Source organism: Magnolia sinica, chromosome 13, assembly GCF_029962835.1.
Source record: "Magnolia sinica isolate HGM2019 chromosome 13, MsV1, whole genome shotgun sequence".
NCBI lineage: Eukaryota > Viridiplantae > Streptophyta > Magnoliopsida > Magnoliales > Magnoliaceae > Magnolia > Magnolia sinica.
The window spans coordinates 21,064,469-21,087,295 of record NC_080585.1 but is presented as its reverse complement, the minus strand read 5'-3'; the positions used below and the strand labels follow the sequence as shown (position 1 = coordinate 21,087,295).

At 38.5% G+C, this 22,827-nt stretch overlaps 1 protein-coding gene across 1 annotated transcript; it reads right to left on the bottom strand.

Moving 5' to 3' along the window:
• Positions 1-10,986: 10,986 nt before the first annotated feature.
• Positions 10,987-20,611, bottom strand: LOC131224148 (probable polygalacturonase At1g80170). Its single transcript, XM_058219693.1, has 10 exons — positions 20,211-20,611; positions 19,906-20,064; positions 19,097-19,237; positions 18,149-18,322; positions 17,859-17,882; positions 16,886-17,093; positions 15,699-15,780; positions 15,063-15,171; positions 13,109-13,225; positions 10,987-11,336 (listed from the first exon to the last, which is right to left on the bottom strand). Exons 1-10 carry the CDS (start codon positions 20,412-20,414, stop codon positions 11,094-11,096), a joined length of 1,461 nt encoding a protein of 486 aa, XP_058075676.1. The 5' UTR covers positions 20,415-20,611; the 3' UTR covers positions 10,987-11,093.
• Between the last annotated feature and the right edge of the window lie 2,216 nt (positions 20,612-22,827).

The window sequence follows — 22,827 nt, the reverse complement described above, 5'->3', positions numbered from 1 at the left end:
AGTCTAGTTACTCAACCTGTCGGTAGCTAATCCGCCTCTAATTTCTTTCTTCTAAAATTTAATTAGGCCATGTCATCTCATAGAAAATTTATAAGATAAAAAAAATACAAAATCTACTTGATTAATAAGGAATATTAGCTGCGACCTAGGATGAGTGATGTCCGTAGGATCCTCACCGTGTGCCTACCTTGATCTATACGTTGTATATCTACTTCATCCATCCATTTTCTCATATTATTTAAGACTCTACCCGAATTGGTACTTGTGATCGGGTCAGACTCAGTCCGGATTAGTCCAGGCCAAACCCGGACTCGGATTGAGTTAGGCATGTTGGACTCGGTACCGAGTCAGGTCAAGTTCGGGTCAAGCCTATTTCAAAACCGAATCAAGTCGAGTAAGCCCTAACTCAGTTTGAATCGACTCAATGCCCACCTTTAACCATGATGGTTGTTTTTTCATCCACACTGTTTATCCATTTTGCTCACTTGCATCAGGGCACGAGTCTAAAAATAGATAGATCGATATCTGAAGTGGACCACACCGTAAGAAAAGTGGTGATTGAACACATACCATTATAAACTTCGTAGAGCCCAATGTAATGTTTATTTTCCATCCAACCAACTGATAATGAAAGACATGGATGAAGAGAAAATACAAATATCAGCTTGATCCAAAACTTTTATAGCCCCCAATAAGTTTTTAATCTTCTAATCATCCATGTTTCTTGTGGTGTGGTCTACCTGAGATTTCGATCTTCTTCAAATTTGTGCTTATGAACTACAATGATCTATAAAAATGGATGGACGGCGTGGATAAAATACATACATCATGGTGGAGCCAATATAGCTTTTCGAGGATCCTTATTCTTACTCCGGTGGTAGACTCTTTGGAGTTCCAACACCTAGTCAAGGGTTCGAGTATCCATAGGTGGTGAAATCCCACTACGGCATAAGTGTGTGAGGTATGTGTGCATGTGTAAAAAAAAAATAGAGCTTTTCCAATAACACATAGAACTTCAGTTGGTGGTATATTCTACCAGTGTCCCCTTTGTCAAAGCCACTTGTATGAGCAAATAATCAGTGGCTTAGGTGGGCCATACTATGATGTTTTCTGAAAAATCAATCTGGACGACAAGGTGCCTCACCCCATTTTAGGCCACAGGATGAAAAAAATTAGTTCTATCTATAATTTAGGTTGACCACATGATTGTAAACAGTGTATAAACAATCCTCTCCTTCCAAATTGTTTCCATTAATCTAGCCCAAGTGATTCATGTATTGGTTTGATTTTTGGTAAAATGCTTTTTTTTTTTTTTTTTTTAATAACCTAGTTGTTGAAGTGGATTTTGATGTAAGTATAATGTTTGACCCTTTAAAATAAAGGGTGGACATCTCTCTCCCAACTATTTCCTTTAGTATGTATCTCTAAATGTAATATGAGACTTAATAGCCAATGGTTATAGTGGATATTACATAAACATCACAATGGGCCCCGGAAAAATCAAGAGCCACGCCCCATACAATATATATATATATATATATATATATATATATATATATATATATATATATATATATATATATATATATATATATATATATATATATAAACTCTCTTTACAATTAAAGAAGTATAGGGGATTGAATTTTTGGCGGGGGCCCACCATGATATGTATGCAAAATCCATTCTGACAATTAAATATGTAATCATTTAAGCCCGAATCCAAAAAAAACAAAAAACAAAAAACAGGTTAACACGAGATTCATGTGAGCTACACCAAAGAAAATATTTAGAAGTGAGACATCCACCCTTGAAATTTATAGGACCCATCATGATGATTATATAAAATAGACACATTAGTTTATCTAATGGCCTAGATGGACGGTGTTTATGTAAAATACATGCATTAAAGGTGGGTCCCACGTGGGGCCCACCATATAATATATATATATATATATATATATATATATATATATATATATATATATATATATATATATATATATATATATAAACTCTCTTACCCACAGGAACAATAGGAGGGGGCAATTTTGGGGGGGCCTACCATGATATGTATGCAAAATCCATTATGAAAATTAAATATGTAATCATTTAGGCTCGAATCCAAAAAAATTAGGTTAATACGAGATTCATATGAGTGACACTAAAGAAAATATTTAGAAGAGAGACATCCACCCTTGAAATTTATAGGACCCACCATGATGATTATATAAAATGGAAACATTAGTTTACTAATGGAACCCCATCATTTTATTTAATGGAACCCTATCATTTTGTCAAATGAACTCGCCATTTTGTCTATTGAAACCCTATCATTTTATTTGACAAGCCGCTACTTTATCTAGTGAAATCCTGTTACTTTGCACAGTAACATCGTTACTTTGTCTAGTGGAACTAAATCACTTTATTTGAAAACTTGTCATTTTATCAAGCAAAACTCTATCAATTTGTCTGGCAAACCCATCACTTTATCTAGTGGAACATGGTCACTTTGTCTAATGGAACCCTGTTACTTTGTCTAATAATCACGTCACTTTGTCGAGTAGAATCTTGTCACTTTGTCTAGCACCCCTTTCATTTTATTTAGTGAAATCTCATCACTTTGTCCAACAACCTCGTCACTCTCTGTCTAGTAGAACCTCGTCACTTGATATAGTAGAACTTTGTTACTTTATCCTACTACATAGTTTATTTGTCTAGTAGAACTTCATCACTTTATCCAGCAATCCAATCACTTTGTTTAGTGAACCTTGTCACTTCGTTCAACAGCCTCGTCACTTTGTCCAGCAACCTTATCACTTTGTCTAGTGGAACCATTCACTGTCTTCCAGCTTCGTTTAGTGGAAGCGGGTCACTTTGTCCGCCAACCCATCACTTTTTCCAACAATCTGTAACTTTGTCTAATGGAACCCTATTTGCTTTGTCTCGTTTAATCTTTTTACTTTGTTTAGTGGAATCATGTTACTTTGTTTAATATAACTCTGTCACTTCGTCTAATAACTCCGTCACTTTGTCTAATGAACTCCGTCACTTTGTTTAATGGTTAAGAAAAATTATCGGCAATGGGTGGTCTATATTGTCGGTGGCCCCACATGATTTAAGGCATACGTTGAATTATGCCCTATATAATGTAGGGTCCACATCAAAGGTTGCCCTCACATAAATAGAGGTTGGGGCTCTAAATCATGGACATTGTATTACTAACTAGTATAATGTGCTGACTAAATTTGTGGGGAAGTAGATTACATCTTCCCCCACATATACCATATTCCCTCAAAGCATGGGCTATGTTGGGCCCACCATAATGTATGGTTTTTATCCATGCCGCCCACCAATTTTTTCAAATCATTTTAGGGTTTTAGCCCCAAAATAGGTAGATTTGAAGCTCAAATGGGCCACACTAGAAGAAGTAGTGGTGATAATGATTTGAAACCCTAAGATGGGTGTCATTTTCACCACTACTTCTTCTAGTGTGGCTTAAGGAGTTTGGAAGAAGAAGAAAGAAGAGAGAGAGAGAGAGAGAGAGAGAGAGAGAGAGAGAGAGAGAGAGAGAGAAGATGAAAGGGATTTCCAATCTAGCAAGTCGAGTTAATAATCCATTTTAGCGCCGAATTTCCAGCGTTGTTGTTGGATTGTTTAGGCTAAAGCATTTTAATCTGGAAGAGGAAGGAAGAAAAATGAAGAAGGAGAGATGTTGATCTTAAAGTGAGAACATCCAACTCTAACAACATTGAGAGATAGTTTAACTCTAAGTGAGGATCACCCTTCAAGCTTTCCTACATCTTGATACCTATCTTTGTTTATTCATCTTCGTTCATTACTTCATTGATTGTTTAATATGGTTAATTTTTTTTTTATTGTTTTTGATTATTTATAAATGATTGATGGATTGTATTTAAATTTAAATATTTGAACATGCGATGAAATTAATACCTCTATTTTGGTTTTAAATGAACGCTTTAGATACGCATATGCTATCGATATTATACGTAATCTAATTTGTCAAAGTAACGGGGTTCCGTTAGACAAAGTGACGATATTCCACTAAATAAAGTAATGGGGTTGCCAGACAGATTGATAGGATTTTGTTTGATAAAATGATGTGTTTTTGAATAAAGTGACTTGGTTCCACTAGACAAAGTGACGATATTATTTTGCAATGTGACAAGATTTCACTATATAAAGTGGTGGCTTGTCAAATAAAATGACAGGATTTCAATAGAGAAAGTGACGGGTCCATTTGACAAAGTGATAGGGTTCCATTAGACAAAATAATGGGATTTCATTAGATAAACTAATATGTCCATTTTATATATCATCATAGTGGGTCCTATATGTTTCAAGTATGGATGTCTCTCTTCCAAATATTTTCTTTGGTGTGGCTCACATGAATCTCGTGTTAACCTAATTTTTTTGGATTTGGGTCTAAATGATTACGCATCTAATTATTAGAGTGGATTTTGCATACACATCATGGTGGGTCCCCGCAAAAAATTCAATCCCCATACTTCTCCAACTGTAAAGAGAGTTATATATAAATGGGAAAAGGTTTTATGCAGTCGAGCTCATCGGAACTTCCCATGAGGTTGAGTCGTGTGGGCCCCACCGTGATGCGTGTTAAACATCTACCCTATCAGTCAGATGCACCATTCCATGGTGGGCCTTAGGATTAAAATTCAAGTCAATCCGTGACTTGTGTGGGCCACACCACATACAAAAGTTGAGAGGGGTTACCCTTCCATTAAAACATTCATAATAATTTGTTGGGCCCACTGAGATGTGGTTCACAAATCCAGCCCATCCATTATGTGTGCCCCATTTGGATGAGGGGTTAGAACAAGTTTTAGACGCATCCAAATTTCAGGTGGGCCCCGCCAAGTGCTTTTATATGTTTTAGGCATGTCTTCACATGATTTTAGATGGTATGACCCACCTGAGTTTCATATACGGCTGTTTTTTAGGATATCCCATAATTTAAAGGGGACCCATCAAATGCATGGTGTTGATGTTCGACATACATCATGGTGGGACCCACACAGACTACATAGAACCTTTTCCTATAACATATATATATATATGTATATATATATGTATATATGTATATACATATATACATATATACATATGTATATAGGGAAAAGGTACTATGCGCTCGACCTCACAAGTCCGTCCTATGAGGTCGAGCTGTGTGGGCCCCACTGTGATGCATTTCGAACATCTACCCCATCAGTCAGATGCACCATTCCATTGTGGGCCTAGGTCTCAAAAATCAAGTCAATCCGTGACTTGTGTGGGCCACACCACATACAGAACCGGGGAGGGGCTGTGCACCATTAAAACATTCATAATCATTTTTTGGGCCCACCAAGATGTGGTTTGCAAATCCAGTCCATCCATTATGTGTGTCCCACTTGGATGAGGGTTCAGACCAAGTTTCAGCAACATTCAAAACTTAGGTGGGCGCCACCAAGTGCTTTTATATGTTATAACGGTGTCTTCACATGATTTTAGATGGTATAGCTCACCTGAGTTCTGTATACGACTGATTTTTGGGATATCCCATAATTTAGAGGGGACCCATCAAATGCACGGCATTGATGGTCGACACGCATCACGGTGGGGTCCACACAGCTCGACCTCATGGGAGCTTATCGTGAGGTCGAGCGCATAGTACCTTTTCCCATATATATATATATATATATATATATATATATATATATATATATATATATATATATATATATATACACACACACACACACACTCTCCTACACACCTACGCACGTGCGCACCTTTCCACACGTGTCATGGGTGTCGAATCCGAACTGTCCATAAGATGCGAAATCCCATGAAACCTTCGGGGGTGAATTTTCACCCTAATCTAAGATTCTGGTGGGCCATAGTAAGGAGAAATTCAAATCAAAGGAAGAAACTGTTTGCATTTTTATGGCACACCAAAGTTTTGGTTCAAATTAAAAATTGGTACTAGGGGGTTTCATGAGGTTCTGCTTCATGTGGACCGTTTAGATTTTCGAGAATCATCAGATATGATGAGTTCTCAAAAAAGTTCGTAGGTAGTCGGTGCGAACTGGTTCGCAGGTGAGCATTCCACTATATATATTTATATATTTGTATGGGGCATGACTCTTAATTTTTTCGGGACCCACTGTGATGTTTATGTAATATCCATTATAATCTTTAGCCATTAAGTCCCATATTGAGCCTAGAGATACGCACTAAAGGAAATAGTTGGGAGAGAGAGGTCCACCCTTTATTTTAAAGGGTCAAACATTATACTCTCTTTTATTCAGATTTTAGATTTACATCTTGTTCTAGTTCTACTTCTAGTTATTTTCAGAATACGTACAAGTTTAGTCCATGTAGATTTGACATCAGTCTCACTGAGTTATTACTACATCGCAACCCTACACTTGGGGTTGTGAACATCGAGTCGACTTACTAGGTGACCCAAACTCAACTCATTTTGACTTTGGATTAGGTGAAGTCAACTCGATTAGGATCGACTTGCCCACTTCGTTCGTATAAAGTCGGACGAGTCAGGTTCACCGAGTCTTGCTTGCCTAGCCCTAATCATGGTGAAGCCCACAAACGTTTTTTATTTTTAGTAGCACACAATAGCAACATTGGTGTTGTGTACTATGTCATGTGATCTGAGTGTAAAAGAAAGAACCCGACAACTCTGAATCGATCTCCTAATGTGAGTGGGACCCATCTAATCATATACATTTAATATCTATGCCATCAATCCATTTTGCGACCTCATTTTATAGAGTAGGCCAAAAAGTGAAGCATATCCAAATCTCAAGTTGACCACACTACCAGAAACCATAATAATTGATTATTAAAACCTTTTTGTGGGCCGCAAATGGTTTTGGATTAAGCTGATATTTGTATTTTTCCTTCGTCCTGGCTGTGTGACCTTATCAACAACAGATTGGATGACAAATAAACATTGAGGTAGACAATGAAGTTTTCAGTGGTCGACATTCAATGACCACTGTTTCCTGTGGTGTGGTCCACCTAAGAGTTGTATCTGCTTCATTTTTTGTATAATTCTTTAAAATAATATGAGAAAATGGATGGATGGAGTAGATATACAACATATAAATTAAGGTGGGCCCACGGTGAGGATCCTACGAACATCACTCATTCTAAGCTGCAACTAATATTCCTTGCTAATCAGGTAGATTTTGTGTATGTGTGTGTGTGTGTGTATAAATTGACGTGAGATGATGTAACCTAATTAAATTTTAGAAGAAAGAAATTGGAGGCGGATTAGCCACTGAGAGGAGGTTGAGCAGCTATACTCGCTACTGAAGTGACGTCACCGGGTTATGTGGGGCCCACCATGATGCATGTGTTGTATCCACACTGTCTATCTATTTGGAGAGATCATTTTAGGTCATGATCAAAAGAATGAGGCAGATCCAAAGCTAGAGTGGACCCCACCATAGAAAATAGTGAGGACAGTGATGTCCACCGTTGAAGCCTTCCTAATGTCAACCATGATTTTTATTTGAGATACAACCTGTTCATAAGTTAACACAAACATTTAAGAAGGGAAAACACAAATATAAGCTTGATCGAAAACGTTTGTAACCCTTGGAAGTTTTTAATGGTGGGCATGACTCTCTCACTCTTTTCTGTGGTGGGGTCCACTCGAGTTTTGGATCTAAATCATTCTTTGGCTCATGCCCCAAAATGATCTCTCCAAATGGATGGACGGGGTGGATACAAGACATATATCACGGTGGAACCGACATATCTTGGTGACGTCACTTTACTAGCAAGTCTGGCTCCTCAACCCGTTGTGCTGAGTCAATGGAAGGAAGCGGATTGCGTGGTAACTTGGCCTACTGAGTAGGCTCTGTGGGGTCAATCATGATTTATGTATTTTATCCGATCTGTCCATCAATTTTACCTGATAATTTTAGGGCTCGAGACCAAAAATGAAGCATATACAATGTTCCAGTGGACCACACCATAGGAAACAGTTGAATTGAACGTTTACCATTGAAAATTTCTTGGGGGCTACAAAAGTTTTGGATCAATCTTATATTTGTGTTTTCCCTTCATCCATGTCTGTATGAACTCATGAACGGGTTGGATGACAAATAAACATCACTGTGGGGCCTAGCAATGTTTCAATGGTGGAAATCATTATCCCCACTCTTTACTGTGTTATGATCCACTTGATTTTTGGATATACTTCAATTTTGGGTTCAACCCCTTAAATTAGATGGAAAAACGGATGGACGGTGTGGATAGACCACATACATACAAGGTGGGCCCAACTGAGTTTACTCAGTACAATAAGAGCATACTGTACACATCACGCAATCCGATTTTCAAATGGAAACCCTTTCCGTTAGACTTTCCATGGAATGTAATTTTTTTAACGTATGTAATAAAACTGGAGACGTGGCATATAAAGTGACGTGGACGAATAATAAAGCTGGATTCAGCCGCTCACTGTTTCCACGAAACAGAGGATCCGTACTCGAATTTTCCTAGAAATCCTGTAAGGAGTGGACTGAGCTTAATGGGCGGTTCCTGATCGGCCTCGTAAACTAATCCCTGTTGATCATCTCATGCTAGTGTTTACTATATTTCACGGGTTTTTCTTCTTTAGCAAATTTCTCATGTTTGCTTGCGAAATTCGAGCAATCCAGCAGATCGGACCCGCGGTGTATGCACCAAATCCATAAACCACACATTGTTTGCATGTGTATGTCTATTTTATTGGGGCATTCAGCTCATCTTAAATACAAATTGGTCCATTTGATTACGAGCAATACAATCGTTGCAAATGTTTCTACAATTAGACCCATATTCCAAGTGATTCAAACCATATATTTAGCCAATTTGCAATGTTGTCATGAACCCAAAATGATCGGAGATGGAAAATTCTTAAACTTTCCAGTAGATGTTCCAACAAACGTACGGTTAAGAAAGAAAATGAAAATTTGCCTACGGCTAACATTAAGGGCCTGTTTGACCAGACGGATCCCATAGGATTAGGAGGGATGGGATGAATTTTAAGGTAATGATAGTGGTGTCAGTTGATTGGTTTAAGATCCATGGGATTGCTATATCCCGGGACAAGTTCACCGAGTCTGTTTGGCATGCCTGGCATATCTCAAGATTTTACCTTCCAATCCCTTCCAATCCATCCAGCCAAACATGCCCCTTGCACGATTGAACAGGATTAGGAGGGATGAGATAGATTTTAAGGTAATGATGGTGATGTCAGTGGATTGGTTTAAGATCCATGGGTTTGCTATATCTCGGGACAAGTTCATTGGTTCTGTTTGACTCGTTTGGCATATTTGGGGATTTTACCATCCCATCCCTCCTAATCCCTCTTAATCCGCCGGGCCAAACAAGCCCTAAGACAAATATCATTACTGGGGTCCTCTTGACACATTGACACGTGACAGATGGGTGCATGTGGACCCCATTTATGAGGCGCTGCTGGTCAATTTCTTGTAACCGTTCATAATTCTGTCTGGTCCAGTTGGGAGTCGTCGTACAGCCTGATTTTGGACCAGGATAATATCATGGTGACCCAATCTGATTAAAGGCTCGGATCTCGCAATTGCGCTGGTTTGGAAGATCACTTGTTTGCCCTGAGCTCAATGGGGACCTGTAGCTGATGTGCCAAATAATCCAGACCGTTGACCTTCTTTGAAGGCCAATCATATCCGAAAAGAACGAAAATAAAACGCACAGATGGACGATCCAAATCAAATTAACATTCGGACAGTCAATTGGTCACCATGAAAACCGCCCACATTCTTGTTTATTCTCCACCAAACTATAGTTACAAGCAAGGGATCGCATGTCGTTTCCTTCAAATACCGTACACGTGGAACATATGCATGATGATCTATCTTTACCATTAATTTTCCATTAACAAAAGAAAATGTCTTAGATAACATTATCTTAAGCATCTAGCGAATGTCATTGATGTCTCAAATCTTTCAGTAACAGGCTTTGTCGATGTCATTGATAAAACGTTTGATGCCATCGCCGTAGGGGTGCTTGATGCCATTGGAAAAAAAATTTAAAAATCTCACAATTTGTTGTTGGACACTTTAGGTCTTGCTCGAGGCCATCGAAAAGGAGTTTGATGCCATCGATAAGCTGTCGTTGATGACACCAAATACCCATCAAAGTGACATATTTCCTAGTGCATATCTATTGCTTTGTGATGTGGTTTTTTCTGGAAAAAATTTCTCCACATTAAATTTAGAGTCTTTGTGATTATGCTTAATTGTGTTGTTGGAATACTTTGCTTGATTTATCTCTGTGTGCTTCTGCAGTCTTCCAATAATAAATGAGATCTAGATCACATGCATCTATTAGACACAGTGTTTCAACGCTAGAGTCTTGGGTTCGAGTGCCATGTAGGGTGTGTGTATCAATCATTTATTATTATTATTATTATTATTTTAAAATCATCTAGCAAATGGACCTCTAAGTGAATGTGAGCCCGTTAATGAAAGGTTAGGTTGTTCAACTTTGGATAAGAGCAATCCATTATTTGACCTATCAAATGAAGGGTTCAGTTACTGTTGAATTGTGCTGCATGTGGAGCAATAACATAGATGGACAGTATCCATTCCGAGCTGAAACTACTCTATCGCACAAACGGAGAAATCATAATTAATTTCTAGCAATTGCAATATTCTGGTGTTACGGTACCTAATAATTGAAATATTCAAGTCATTCAAGTACTCCAATCAAAACCACGTGTAAATTCAACCATTACAGCATAGAAAACATTTGAGTATCATCCAAACAAAATTGGATCTAACTGAGAAGATCTGTTAAACTGATCAGCAGCAACAAACACGTCTCTTTTTATTTTCCAATGAAACAAGAGTACATCCAAAAATTAAAAATCATAGTTGCTAGCAGTTACAATATTCAGGTATTACAATACCTAGTAATTGAAATATACGTGTTACTCAAATACCTCAATGCAGACGACCCCTGAATTTAACCATTCCAAAAACATATAAATGCAGATGGAGGATTGCTACAAATCATGCCTTGAGAGAGGTTAGACATGGAACATGTGGTTCAACCATACCAATGGCACTTCCATTGGTATCAAGACAGTAAGCAGTGGATGGATTTCCTAGGATGGCTGGTGTGAGATTGACGTTGTCTAAGATGATTCCAGTGCAAGCCACGGTCTCGCTGCAACTGAGGTTAATGGAGACGTTGCTGATCGAAGTCCCAAACAAGTCCATGAATCTCACGTCACTTATTTTGACACCGGCCGTCTTCTTGAGTTTCCCATTTCCACATAAGAAGGAAAATTTGAGAAAGGAAACAATAGTTAAAAGTGATTCTTACGAAATGCCACCCTTTTTTTGGCATAGTTATCCAAAACACCTAAAAAAAAATTCTCTAAATGTTACCACCGAATTGAATAGCCACCATTGGCTTATTTTTAAAAATCCGAGATGGGGGTGGGAAGAAAATAAGGAATTTCACAAAAAAAATAAAAATAAATAAATAAATAAAAATAAAATCTACTAACTTTGTGTGGAATTTACATTTTGGATTCTTTTTGAAAAAGGTTCTCAAAAAACTACTTCACTAATCGATATAATTATCAGTCCATTACCTTCCGTCCAGCTAGCCATGCAAGGCAAATGGATTAGTGGCTTAAGTGGACCCCACTGCAAGGTTTATGTAAAATCCACCCCAACCACCAAATCATCCCATCTTAAGCCAAGGGCTCAAAACTCAACTTTATCTGTGATTAAGGTAAATCACATGATTGGAAAGAGTGTACAGGACCACACTGACCCCCAAACAGTTTCGATTAGTGTGGTCCATGTGAACCAGGCCTGGGTATAATTTTTGGGACTGGCCTAAATTTTTGTGTAATCTAATGGCCTAAAGTGGATTTTATATAATTATCATAATGGTCCTGTAAAAGTTAAGCGTTGACATTTCTCCCAACTATTTCTTTTGATGTGGCACACCACAATTACATTTCAGCTTGATTATTTGGCCTAATATGAAACTAAATATCTAATGATTGAAGTGGATCTTATATAAACATCATAATGGGACCTATCAAAATCAAGAGTAGCCTACATTCAATTCCCTTTTTCAATAAATATCTTGCCCTGTATGGTTAGAGGGATGACCAAATTTTGATTTTTGGTTTGCTCATCATAATGTTTATGCAAAATCCAACCAGTAGATGCATAATCTCAATTTAGGACCATAGCCAAAAAATCAAGTTAGCTTGTGATTCAGGTGGATCAGGCCAAAGAAAAGAGTTCGGAGAGAAATGTACACTCCTCTGATGATTATATAAATATAAAATTCACTGTAACCATTAAATGCCATACCAAAATTTAGGCTTGGGGCTTAAAAATAAAGCTCATTAGTGATTAAGATCGCATGCCAAGGGAAATAGATTTGGGGTGGTGATTGTTGCACTAGACACTGTTTTCAATCATATGGGTGACCCGAATCACAAATGTAGGTGATTTTTAGGCTCTTGGCCTAACATAAGGTGGCAGACTTGGCAGTCGAGGTTGATTTAATTTATATAAACATCATGGTAGAGCCCACGTAAGTACACCCACTCAACTGGCAGTTTAAAAAAAAAAGGAAAGGCAGTGGATTGATAACAATATCTAAATGAGGTAGGTTTTCAAAAAAGTACAGAATGCAAATTACATATTAATTAGGTAGTTGTTTGTATTTAAAAGGATCACATGGACATCCATAGATGGCCACGGTTGGGCATGTGGGCACCACCATGTTAGACAGTCTAGTCACATAATATGTCTGACCTGCCCGTAAGGTGGGCTTTGTCAAAACATCATACGGGAACCATTGGCAATTCATTTGAAACCGTGCACTGTTTTTATGCATGTGTAGACGGGAGTTTCAACACCCGGTCAAGGGTTCGAGTATCCATAGGTGGTGAAAGCCCACTACGGCGTGAGTGTGTGGGGTGTGTAAAAAAAAAAAAGAGTTGTGTCCGTTTGATGGAGAGAAGTGTCGCATGTGTGTATATTTCACTCACCAGATTTTTGCACGGTTGGACCCTATCACAGTAATATTGATTGATGATGATAGGATTCTTCACTTTTGTGAACTTGAGCTTCTCAAATGTGATATTCCTTGCATAGCCCCCACCACCCTGAAAATTAAATAATAATAATAAGAAAAAAAAAGAAAAAGTCACAAAAACTGTTGTGATATGCTTCAGTGCTCACAGAGCACTATAAGTTACAGTAGTTAGGCAATCCATCGATCCAGACTGTTCATTAGGTCCAGTGCACATTTCATGCGCTAGCATGCAAACGTCACACCAATCTGACAAATAGTAAACTTTTTTATTGATGGTTTTAAATGGACGGTGAAGATCATTTATACAAAAAATAGGTCCAATAACAATTTGATCCATCTATTTGTTAGGGCCCATCATGGATTAATTATGTTTCTAAAAAACCATGATTGTTAGATAATTGTAACCATTCCATCCATGATTTGTAAAATGTACGGTTATAGAAGATGGGGCCTAATCAAGGATAGATTGAATCATCTGATCAACGTGGTTTTCGGTTGGTAACCTTCGAAATGTGCTCCGAACTCAATGAACTGTTCAGATATGCTCAGGTCAATCAATTGCACTATCCAAGCAAACCATTGCAACTAGAAGCACTGTAAGTACATAGTGCACTGAGAGCACCGGAGCAATCTCGAATCCACGGACCGCCCTATAAAATTGAAGATGTGGGACCCAGCTTATGAATGGGAGAAAGCCAAAAATATCATTAGCTAGGTGTTTGGATGGCAAGGATCTACTGATGGAGGAGATATCTCGGGCATGTTTGATACTATGACGGTGGCCCACCAGATGAACGACTTGTTAGAAAAACTACTTTTGGATACACCGAAAAATAAATAATAAAATAAGATTATCACTAGGCTGAATCACGTATAAAATACTCTGTCCTTAAAGCGTGATTCGCCCCCTTATCAACTGTTGATGGGTTACAGGCGAATTGCTTCCAGGATAAGACAAGCCTTATCTAGATCCAGCATGCAGCAATCACGATAGGTTCATTATGGAACAATTTTAACGCAATCGATTTATTCTGGCAGACTTAGACTATGGAGATGACAACAGTATTCTAATATGAAGCTATGGACTGTATCTGATTTGATGGGGAGATGGTGTGTTGAGATGATGAAATCGGATTGGAATGGTCCAATTTATATAGGCCTCAGGTTTAGACCCGTTGCTGTGTGGTATTCAATGGTCCAAAATGTTTGAAAAACGTTTATAGCCGTTGTTCATTAATCTCAGATGTTTCTGGTCATTAGATCTGTAGATTTGACCGTTGGATCATCCTGGCCCGTTCGTTTTCGGACCGTTTTGGCTTTTAAGGTAGCCATTCGTTTGAGAAACGGCTGGATGTTTCAGATTTAAGATCCGACCGTTCTCAGTCACCTATAAAACCCAGGCTCATTTCCAACATTTCAGATCCACACCGCCCTAAGGCTCTGACTAGACCCATCGCACCGGTTCGCGTAAGGTCGCGAGGGAGCGACCACTCTGTGACATGATGCGCACGTGCGAAGTGCGCCATTTAGCGCCACTACAGCCATACAGCCACACTGCCCGTGCCCGTGCCCGAGCCCGAGCGCGCGTGCGTGTGTTCCAGTGCGAACTGGAACACGCAACCCGTGTTTCATTTCTTCCAAAAAAGCTCCAAGTAAGAATACCCTTCTCAACATCTCATATAAACCACAAAACTTTTCTCTGTATTTCCGATGTGGGACAAAGCACACACACCGCACTTTTTAATTTAAAAAATTCAAAAAGGTATTTTGGCCGGAAAATCCCGAAATTTTGAAAATTTTGAATTTTCATTTTTTAATTATTTTTTAAACCACAAAAAAGCTATTACAAAAAAGGTGGGTCTGATGTGTAACATTTTGAGGTCAAACACACAAAGGATAGGGTTTACCTGCCATGTTTTGATCCTTGCTCCATTCGTAGTATTGAAGAAATTGGAATAGCTAACATGAATGTTCTCTACCGATGCATTAGTTGCATTCTTTCCTAAGCTCCCCACGCTGCAAAGAGAAAACCAACGGACACGATAGTGGCAAGCTGCACACGTGCTTAAGTAGTGGACACGTACATCCAACCTGATTATCAGATTGTTTCTGATCATTGAGACATTGCATCCATATGGTGGGGATAGCCTGATTAACCGTACAGATCTGGCACACGTGTTCCTCATTTTCATCGTGTGAGACGAGTGCAATATCAAAGCGGACTCAAGCAACTGCAGTTAGGATTTCGATAATCAGCACGTGTGACCCCATTGGGCTGGACGTCTAAACACGATCTGATTATCAGAACCGTTAATGCTCTTGATGCTACCGTAGATGGGCCATGGTAGACAACTAATGCTGAAAAGAACAAGTCAACGGTAGATTTAGCATAGTTATTGGGCGATAGGTTATTCATAATAGCACCAAGAGTATTAATGGTTACGATTATGCAGCGATATCTACATGTGGGCCCCATGCAGCGAAAGATGCTGCGGATACAAGGTGGCAAGGCAGGCAAAACGAACTCTTCGAGTAAAGCGCACCTTATTCCATGACCGGGCCCACAGAAAACATGATGGACAGTAATGTCTGAAGTTTGGTCCCCAATGGAAACGCAATCATCACCTGTGTATTAGAAAATAAAATATAAAATAAAAGTTATATCAAATCAAATGCAGAAGTCTTGCATAGCTAGAGAGAGAGAGAGAGAAAAAAAAAAGGTTTGTTAGAATAAGACATGGCGAGGTATATATAATAGGTACTTGGCTGGGGACCCAGAAATGGTACCCAGACCGTGGGGCCCACCTCGATGTAGGTTGTATACCTTTGCCGTCTATCCAGTCATCCAAGCCGTTGATAAGTTCACAAAGACATGGATGAAGGGAAAACACGAATATCAGCTTGATTCAAAACTTGTGGCCCGGACAAAGTTTTTAATAGTCATCCTGAGATTTTTATTTGCTTCACCTTTGGGCTCATCAATAAAATTAGTTGGCAAAACGGATGAATAGTGTAGATATACAATTCATAGATCGAGGTGGCCCAACAGTCAGGTATCATTCACATTGCCGGTTCCGGGCCCCAGCCAAGTCGCACCCTCCAGAATACGTTGGGACTATAGTCATTGGAATTGAGATAATATCAAGGGATCCAAACCGTTCTATAAAAATTTGTGTTGAAGCATATTCCAATAAAAGGAAAAAGCAAAAAAGAAAAAACCCATCCTGGAACGACAGTGATACCCATCTCATAATTGGTTTGGACCGTCGAACATAATAGTAGCCATTTAATATATGTTTTAGGCCTTGGAACATGACCCACGATTCAATGGCTATAGTCTTGACACATCTTATTGCAATGTATCACTTCTAAACGTATATAAAAAAAAAAATCGCTTTACATGTCACGGTTGAGGAACCAGCATGTGTCTTCCCGATGGGGTCCACATGCTGAGATGGTCAAACTGCCGTGTTCTGGATTCTTTGTTATCTGGGCCATCCTAGAATACTTTTTTTTTTTCCCTTGTACGTGTACATAGATTCTTAATTAGAACATTAAAAAGAAGAATTTCAATGGGACACATTCAAAATCAGAAATCAGCCATCAGAATCATCACAGAAGTATGATTCTGAGATCATGGCTATGATATTATCAAGGAGAGTAGAAAGAACAAAATAGTAATAATAATAAATAAATAAATAAAGCAGGATGGTTAAAATGGTGAAAGTACCGGTCCCAATGGTAAGAGAGTCTATCAAAACATGGTGGGACGATTGGACGTGAATGCCATCGGTGTTGGGGCTACGTCCAGGCGCCTTGATTGTAAGGTTTGTAACTCTAACGTTTGAAGTATTCCATATGTGAATATGAAAATTTGGGCTGTTCATAAACTTCAAATCTTTCAAAACAACATTGGTGCTTGATAGGATGTTCAGAATCTGCATTCACGTTAAAACTCATCTATTAGCATTAACCCAAATGCCCGCAAACAAGTGTACAAAGGACTGTTTGCTTGATTACTCTAAAAATCCATGCTATATACTACAACAATGACAAACGATCACATGCTGCGTGTGAACATGAATTTTCACATATGCATCTGTTTTCCAACAAACGTTCATAGCCATGCAGGAGAGCCCAATCATGAGCTGAACCTCACATGACCATCGAATTATTATCTTGCCCTAGATGATGATGAAAGAAATATGATTTCAAGGCTTAGGGCTTGTTTGTTCTACTCAATTTTCTAATAATGTAATGAAAATATATTATCACAATAATTTTACCATTGTCAAATCAAACACCAGCCTTAGTTATATTCAAAAGATAAAATAAATAGGTAATATTGTACTTTTTCATATAATTATTTTGAAAATCTCATAACAAAAAAAAAAAAAAAAACATCATATTATATTTTGACGATGGTTTCACATTATAATAGCATAAAAATATCATCATTATGAATTGACCATAGATAAACAAAACATGAGCATCCGCAGTCAAATGTATCTAATCTCTGGAAATGCGTAAAGTGCATTGTGATCATTATACAATTCCTTTATAATATTATCAAGGAAATCTGCGAAACAAAGAAGCCCACATAATACATTGGGACTGATGAACGGCCTGGATCTCATGAACCATCTGTATCAATGGCTCTTACATATTATGCAAAATAAGAAAAGGTTTATAGAGCTATATACCATCGGGGCTTTAGTTGTGCATCCCTGTGAAAAGATAAAGAGAGAATCTGTTAACAAAAGGCCAAATAAATAGCAATTTATGATATATCACTTCTAAACGCTAATGTGCAAGTTATCAATCAAAAGGACAGAATTTAGACCGCTCATCTGTTTGACCCTATCATGGATGGCCCTTGTAACATCTAGGATCACATGACCTGAATGAATCATTGGCATGACCCATCAGTAGTAGGGCCCAATAATTGATTGATTCGAATATTATACAAAATATTATACATGTATGCATTTACCGGCTTCTTATTGCGTTTGCATGATTTGGCCCACCAGTTGGACCCACTGCCATCAATTTGACCACCGCCACCAATGGTGAGACCGGACACACGACGGAATGCCAACCACAAGCTTGGTTTTTTTAACCCTTGCCATGCATCAGGGGAGTCCGGAGCCAGTATATTCCCTGCAACCTACACATCTAACAAGAAGATAATATTAGCGCCATGTATGAGTGTCTGGTGTATCATGAGTCGAATATCTTCACAGGCGGGCATACTATCGATCTGGTCACCAGGTCATCGAAAGGATGGTTAAGATGGAAATACATTAAACATAAGAGAATTGGATCCCCCATAAGATGATTTTAGAACTAGGATCATCCAGGGAGAAAGATACACCAGGTGGACAGCCTAACCAGTTCCCCCATGAGAACCAACTAATGCATGATTAGCTATGAAATATTAAAAGAGGTTTTGACATATGGCACCCTCATTTTTTACTCAGAGACAGAAAAATCCTCCCTAGTGCATTTTCTCAAATAACCCTCTTGGTTTTCATATTCGTTCAAAAGCTAGGTATGGTCAGCAGCTATTAGTAAAATACATCAAACCATGTTAGAGCGGTTATAAATAACTGTTGATTTTTTTTTTTTTAAAAAAGACCTTTTAACCTTGCTTTTTAGGGAGAAAGTAGAGAAGATAAAGAAGAGGGGTTAACGGCTAGGATTGGGGTTTTGAGGATTTGGAAGTGGGTAAAATTTTCATTTTTCAAAAAGATTTTCCTAAACTAATCATGGTTAATTTTCTCGTTTAAAACATTGGTGATTTTTAAACATATTTGAAAATTAGAAGGTGTGTTTTTGAAAACAGCAGAAGTGAGGGTGTTTTCTATCTTTGACGAAAAAAGGAAGGGTGTTATATGTAAAAACCATTAATTAAAACCATTGCAGTGATTTTAACAAATACTTGAACGCTGATGTTGCTGGACTTGCATGGGCCATTGAATTCTACGGGGGGATTAACAAGAAATGTTTTCTCCTTGGGGATAATCATCACTGCAGATCTCGGTGGCCTGTGACAAGCAGCTTGCCACGTATTTGAAAATGCCTATAAATGAAAGAAAACAAAGATGATTAGGATGTTAATTAGAAGAGTTATGTCATTGCTGACATACCAAAAGAATCAGAGAAGTAAGACAGTGGATATTCAATATCTAAAATTTAGTGGAGGTGTACAAGATCCAGACCGTTCATCTACTGCAACCTACAGTGGATGGGGTGTATGGCAAAAATCATATCAATCAGGTATTTCTAGTCCATGATTGGTGTCCATCAATCAATGGTTGCAATCATATCGATGGTTTGATTTTTGGCTTATGGTTTACCATGGGCATGGGCAAGTTATAATATATATATATATATATATATAGCTAGATTATTATTATTTTTGGAAAAGAAAGGTGAGAGTACACCACATGTAACTTTATTGATTCGTCAGAATAGCAATACAAACATTCAAACAAGTGCCCCAAAAAGAAATGAGTGTCGCCCATTAAGAATTAGGACCTTTCCCATCCGTATCTTTCTGGATTTTTACATCTAATGGTCAGCATTTCAATTATGGCAAATCAAAAGGTTAGGACCACTAAATAAGGGGCATTTCAGGTTTGACTACTCATCCATAATCGGTTCAGTAAATGATATGGGTCATTACAGGGTGGGTCCCACATTGCATTTTTTTTTTTTCTATAATGGAAAAGGGTGTAGGGAGTTTACTTGGGAGTCATCTGCTTTGCCGTCACCAACTGCTCCATAGTCCATAACATTGAATTCAGTCCGAGTGTGGCGGTGTGAACGAGTCAGCGAAACAGCTATGGCTATAGCAAGTATGGCCAAACCAGCTATGGCTAAAGTAAGTATAATTACCAACTTACGCTGCAACAGAAAATAACATGTGTCAGGCGAATGAATTCATATCATATTTAGATTTCTACTTTCAAATTTTTTTTTTTTTTCCATTTAAGTGATTGAAATGAGTTAGATGAATAATCCAAAAATGCTTCTTAGAATTTATTTTTTACCGATTCTTGATGTGTAATCATGTTTCCAACTCCACCTCTCATACCACGCTGGTTTGGAGACATGGGGGCCCCTAAAGTGATTCCTTTTGCTTTGCTTGAGGGAGAACTTGTATTCATACGCTCATTAATCTGCATAAGAGGGGTTTCGTTCTTCCGAATGTTTGCATCCTTTGTCTCCGTAGCGAGGAAAGCAGTGGACCACATCTACTCCTTCACTGTACTTTTGCCTTGACTGTTTGAAGCGAGATCCTTTCTCATTTTCATATGCCCCTGGCTATGCCAAGTTCGATTGACAATCTTTTTCGGTGCTGGCATGCTGTTAAGATAGGTTATATGGGATGACCAAAACAGTTGTATTTTTTGCAATAGGTCAATCTCGAATGAGAGGGTTCTCCCTAAGATTCAAGTTTTCTTAAGGTATTGGGATCTGGATTCAGGTCGCTTGTAAGTTTTTTTCTCCTGTTCTTTGTTTGTTATTTTGTTTTCATTTTTTGGCCTTTGGCTTTTTAAAGTGCAGAATATTTCTAAAAAAATAAAAGTAAATAAATTGATAGACCAGGATCTACTATGCAGCTGCCATGACATGTGTTTTACACACACTGTTCACCATCTTTATTTTATTTTATTTTATTTTAACACACGCACACACACCCCTACACACTCTCACCATAGTGGGCTTTCACCACCTATGGATACTCAAACCTTTGACCGGGTGTTGAAACTCCGGAGAGTCTACCACCCGAGCAAAAGCAAGGATCCTTTGCCCATATGTTTCTCAATATCATTTTAGGGGATAGCAAAAATTAATAAAGCATACCCAAAGCTTAAGTGAAGCATACCACATAAAACAGTGGGAATTGAACGCATACGGTGGAAATTTCCTTGGGGACAAGAATTTGATTAAAGCTGATATTTGTACTTTACCTTCATCCATAAGTTTTTGGATCAAGCTGATATTTGTGCTTTCCCTTCATCCGTGTCTATGTAATCTCATGAACAGGTTGTATGAAAAATAAACATCAATGTGGGCCCTAGAAAGGTTTCAACGGTGGATTTTCCTGTGGGGTGGTCAAGTTGCATATGCTTAAATTTTGGCCTCATTATATAAAATGAGACGAAAAAACCTATAGATGTTGTGGATAATGGCACATATATCACGGTGGGCCTCACAAGGTTTACTCAGCAGGATATTAACCTACTACTGAGTTACTCGGAACACAATCCGTGTCCGGCTACGAATAGCGAATCCGGCGGGAATCTCGACGTGTTGTGAAATCGGATTCTTAATGTACATATGGATTCCCGCCGTCTGTCTATAGATGGTTGGAGGTTGGTGGTCAACGGGCCCGTCAGTCCAACATGTCCGAACCTTCTTTCTCATTTTCTAAGGCTTTGCATTACGGATTATTCATCAATTGCTTGTGGGAGTTCGACATTAATTAGAAAATGGTGGTGACTCTTCGACCGTACCAGCAGTCGTGTGTCAATCCTGACCGTCCAAGTCACTAACCATATTGTGGATGGGCCAAAAACAAGACGATAAATTGAAAAGAGTGCTTCCCTTGTAAATTGGATCACAATATATAGTTTTAACTTTTAACCATCCCTTTGGTAACCATCGCTCGGATGGACCGGTGCTTCTTTAGGCAAATGCTCCATCCAAAATGAGACCCAATATTTGGATGGTCTGGATAGCCGTACGTGTGTGCCACATGTAAGGAGTCACCACCATTTAAAAAGGTGAATAACTGTAGTGTAGGTGTTTTATCCATGCCGTCCAATCATTTTTTCAGATAAATTTAGGACTTAATATAAAAAATGAATCAGATCCAATCGTCAAGTGGACCACATAGTGGAGATTGAAGGCTCACCATTAAAACTTCTTGGACCCGCAGAAGTTTTGATCAAGCTGATATTTGTGTTTTCCCTTCATCCAGGTCTATGTTACATTATGGCAAGGTTGGATGGAAAATAAACATGGCGGTGGGCCCTAGGAAGGTTTCAATAGTGGACTTTATGAACACCAATGCTTCATGTGGTCCACTTGAGCCTGAATCTGCCACCATTCTTTCATCTCACTCTCTAACATGATCTAGCGAGATGGATGGACGGCGTGGATAAAATGCATGCATCACGGTGGACCCCACAGAACCCCTGCGTGGACCGAGTCTGTCCTGGCGAGGGGAGGTCGCAATCCGCTACTTTTGATTATAAAATGGGTACATCAGAAAGAGAGAAGCTCCGGTGCTCTTAGAGCACTTTGATTTATGGTTGTCTTAGTTGCATTTGGTCAGTTGGACAATCCTTTCAATTGATCTCAACCGTCTATTAAGTTCATAAGATATCTTATTGGCTACCACCAAAATCATACTGATTAGAAGATCCTATCCATCCACGGTTTGTCCTACTTTTGTAACCATCCTTTCCGCAAGCCATGGATGGATTGGCTAGGATGGCATAATAAAAGTGCCTCTTTAGAATCATAAGCAATCGATGGTGAGTCCCAACAAATAGATTGATGAAAATGATGATTGGAACTGTTTAATAAATGATCCTGACCGTCAATATTATAGGCAAATGATCAGAAGGTTACGATTAGTGGGTCAGTATAATTTTT

Coding starts and splice junctions, on each gene's coding strand:
- LOC131224148 (XM_058219693.1), bottom strand. CDS start 20,414: ATGTGGTCCACTGCTTTCCTCGCTACGGAGACAAAGGATGCAAACATT. Junction 15,781..16,885: donor CTCTCTTACCATTGGGACCG/GTACTTTCACCA, acceptor TCTAATACACAG/GTGATGATTGCGTTTCCATT. Junction 13,226..15,062: donor CAAGGATCAAAACATGGCAG/GTAAACCCTATC, acceptor TTTAATTTTCAG/GGTGGTGGGGGCTATGCAAG.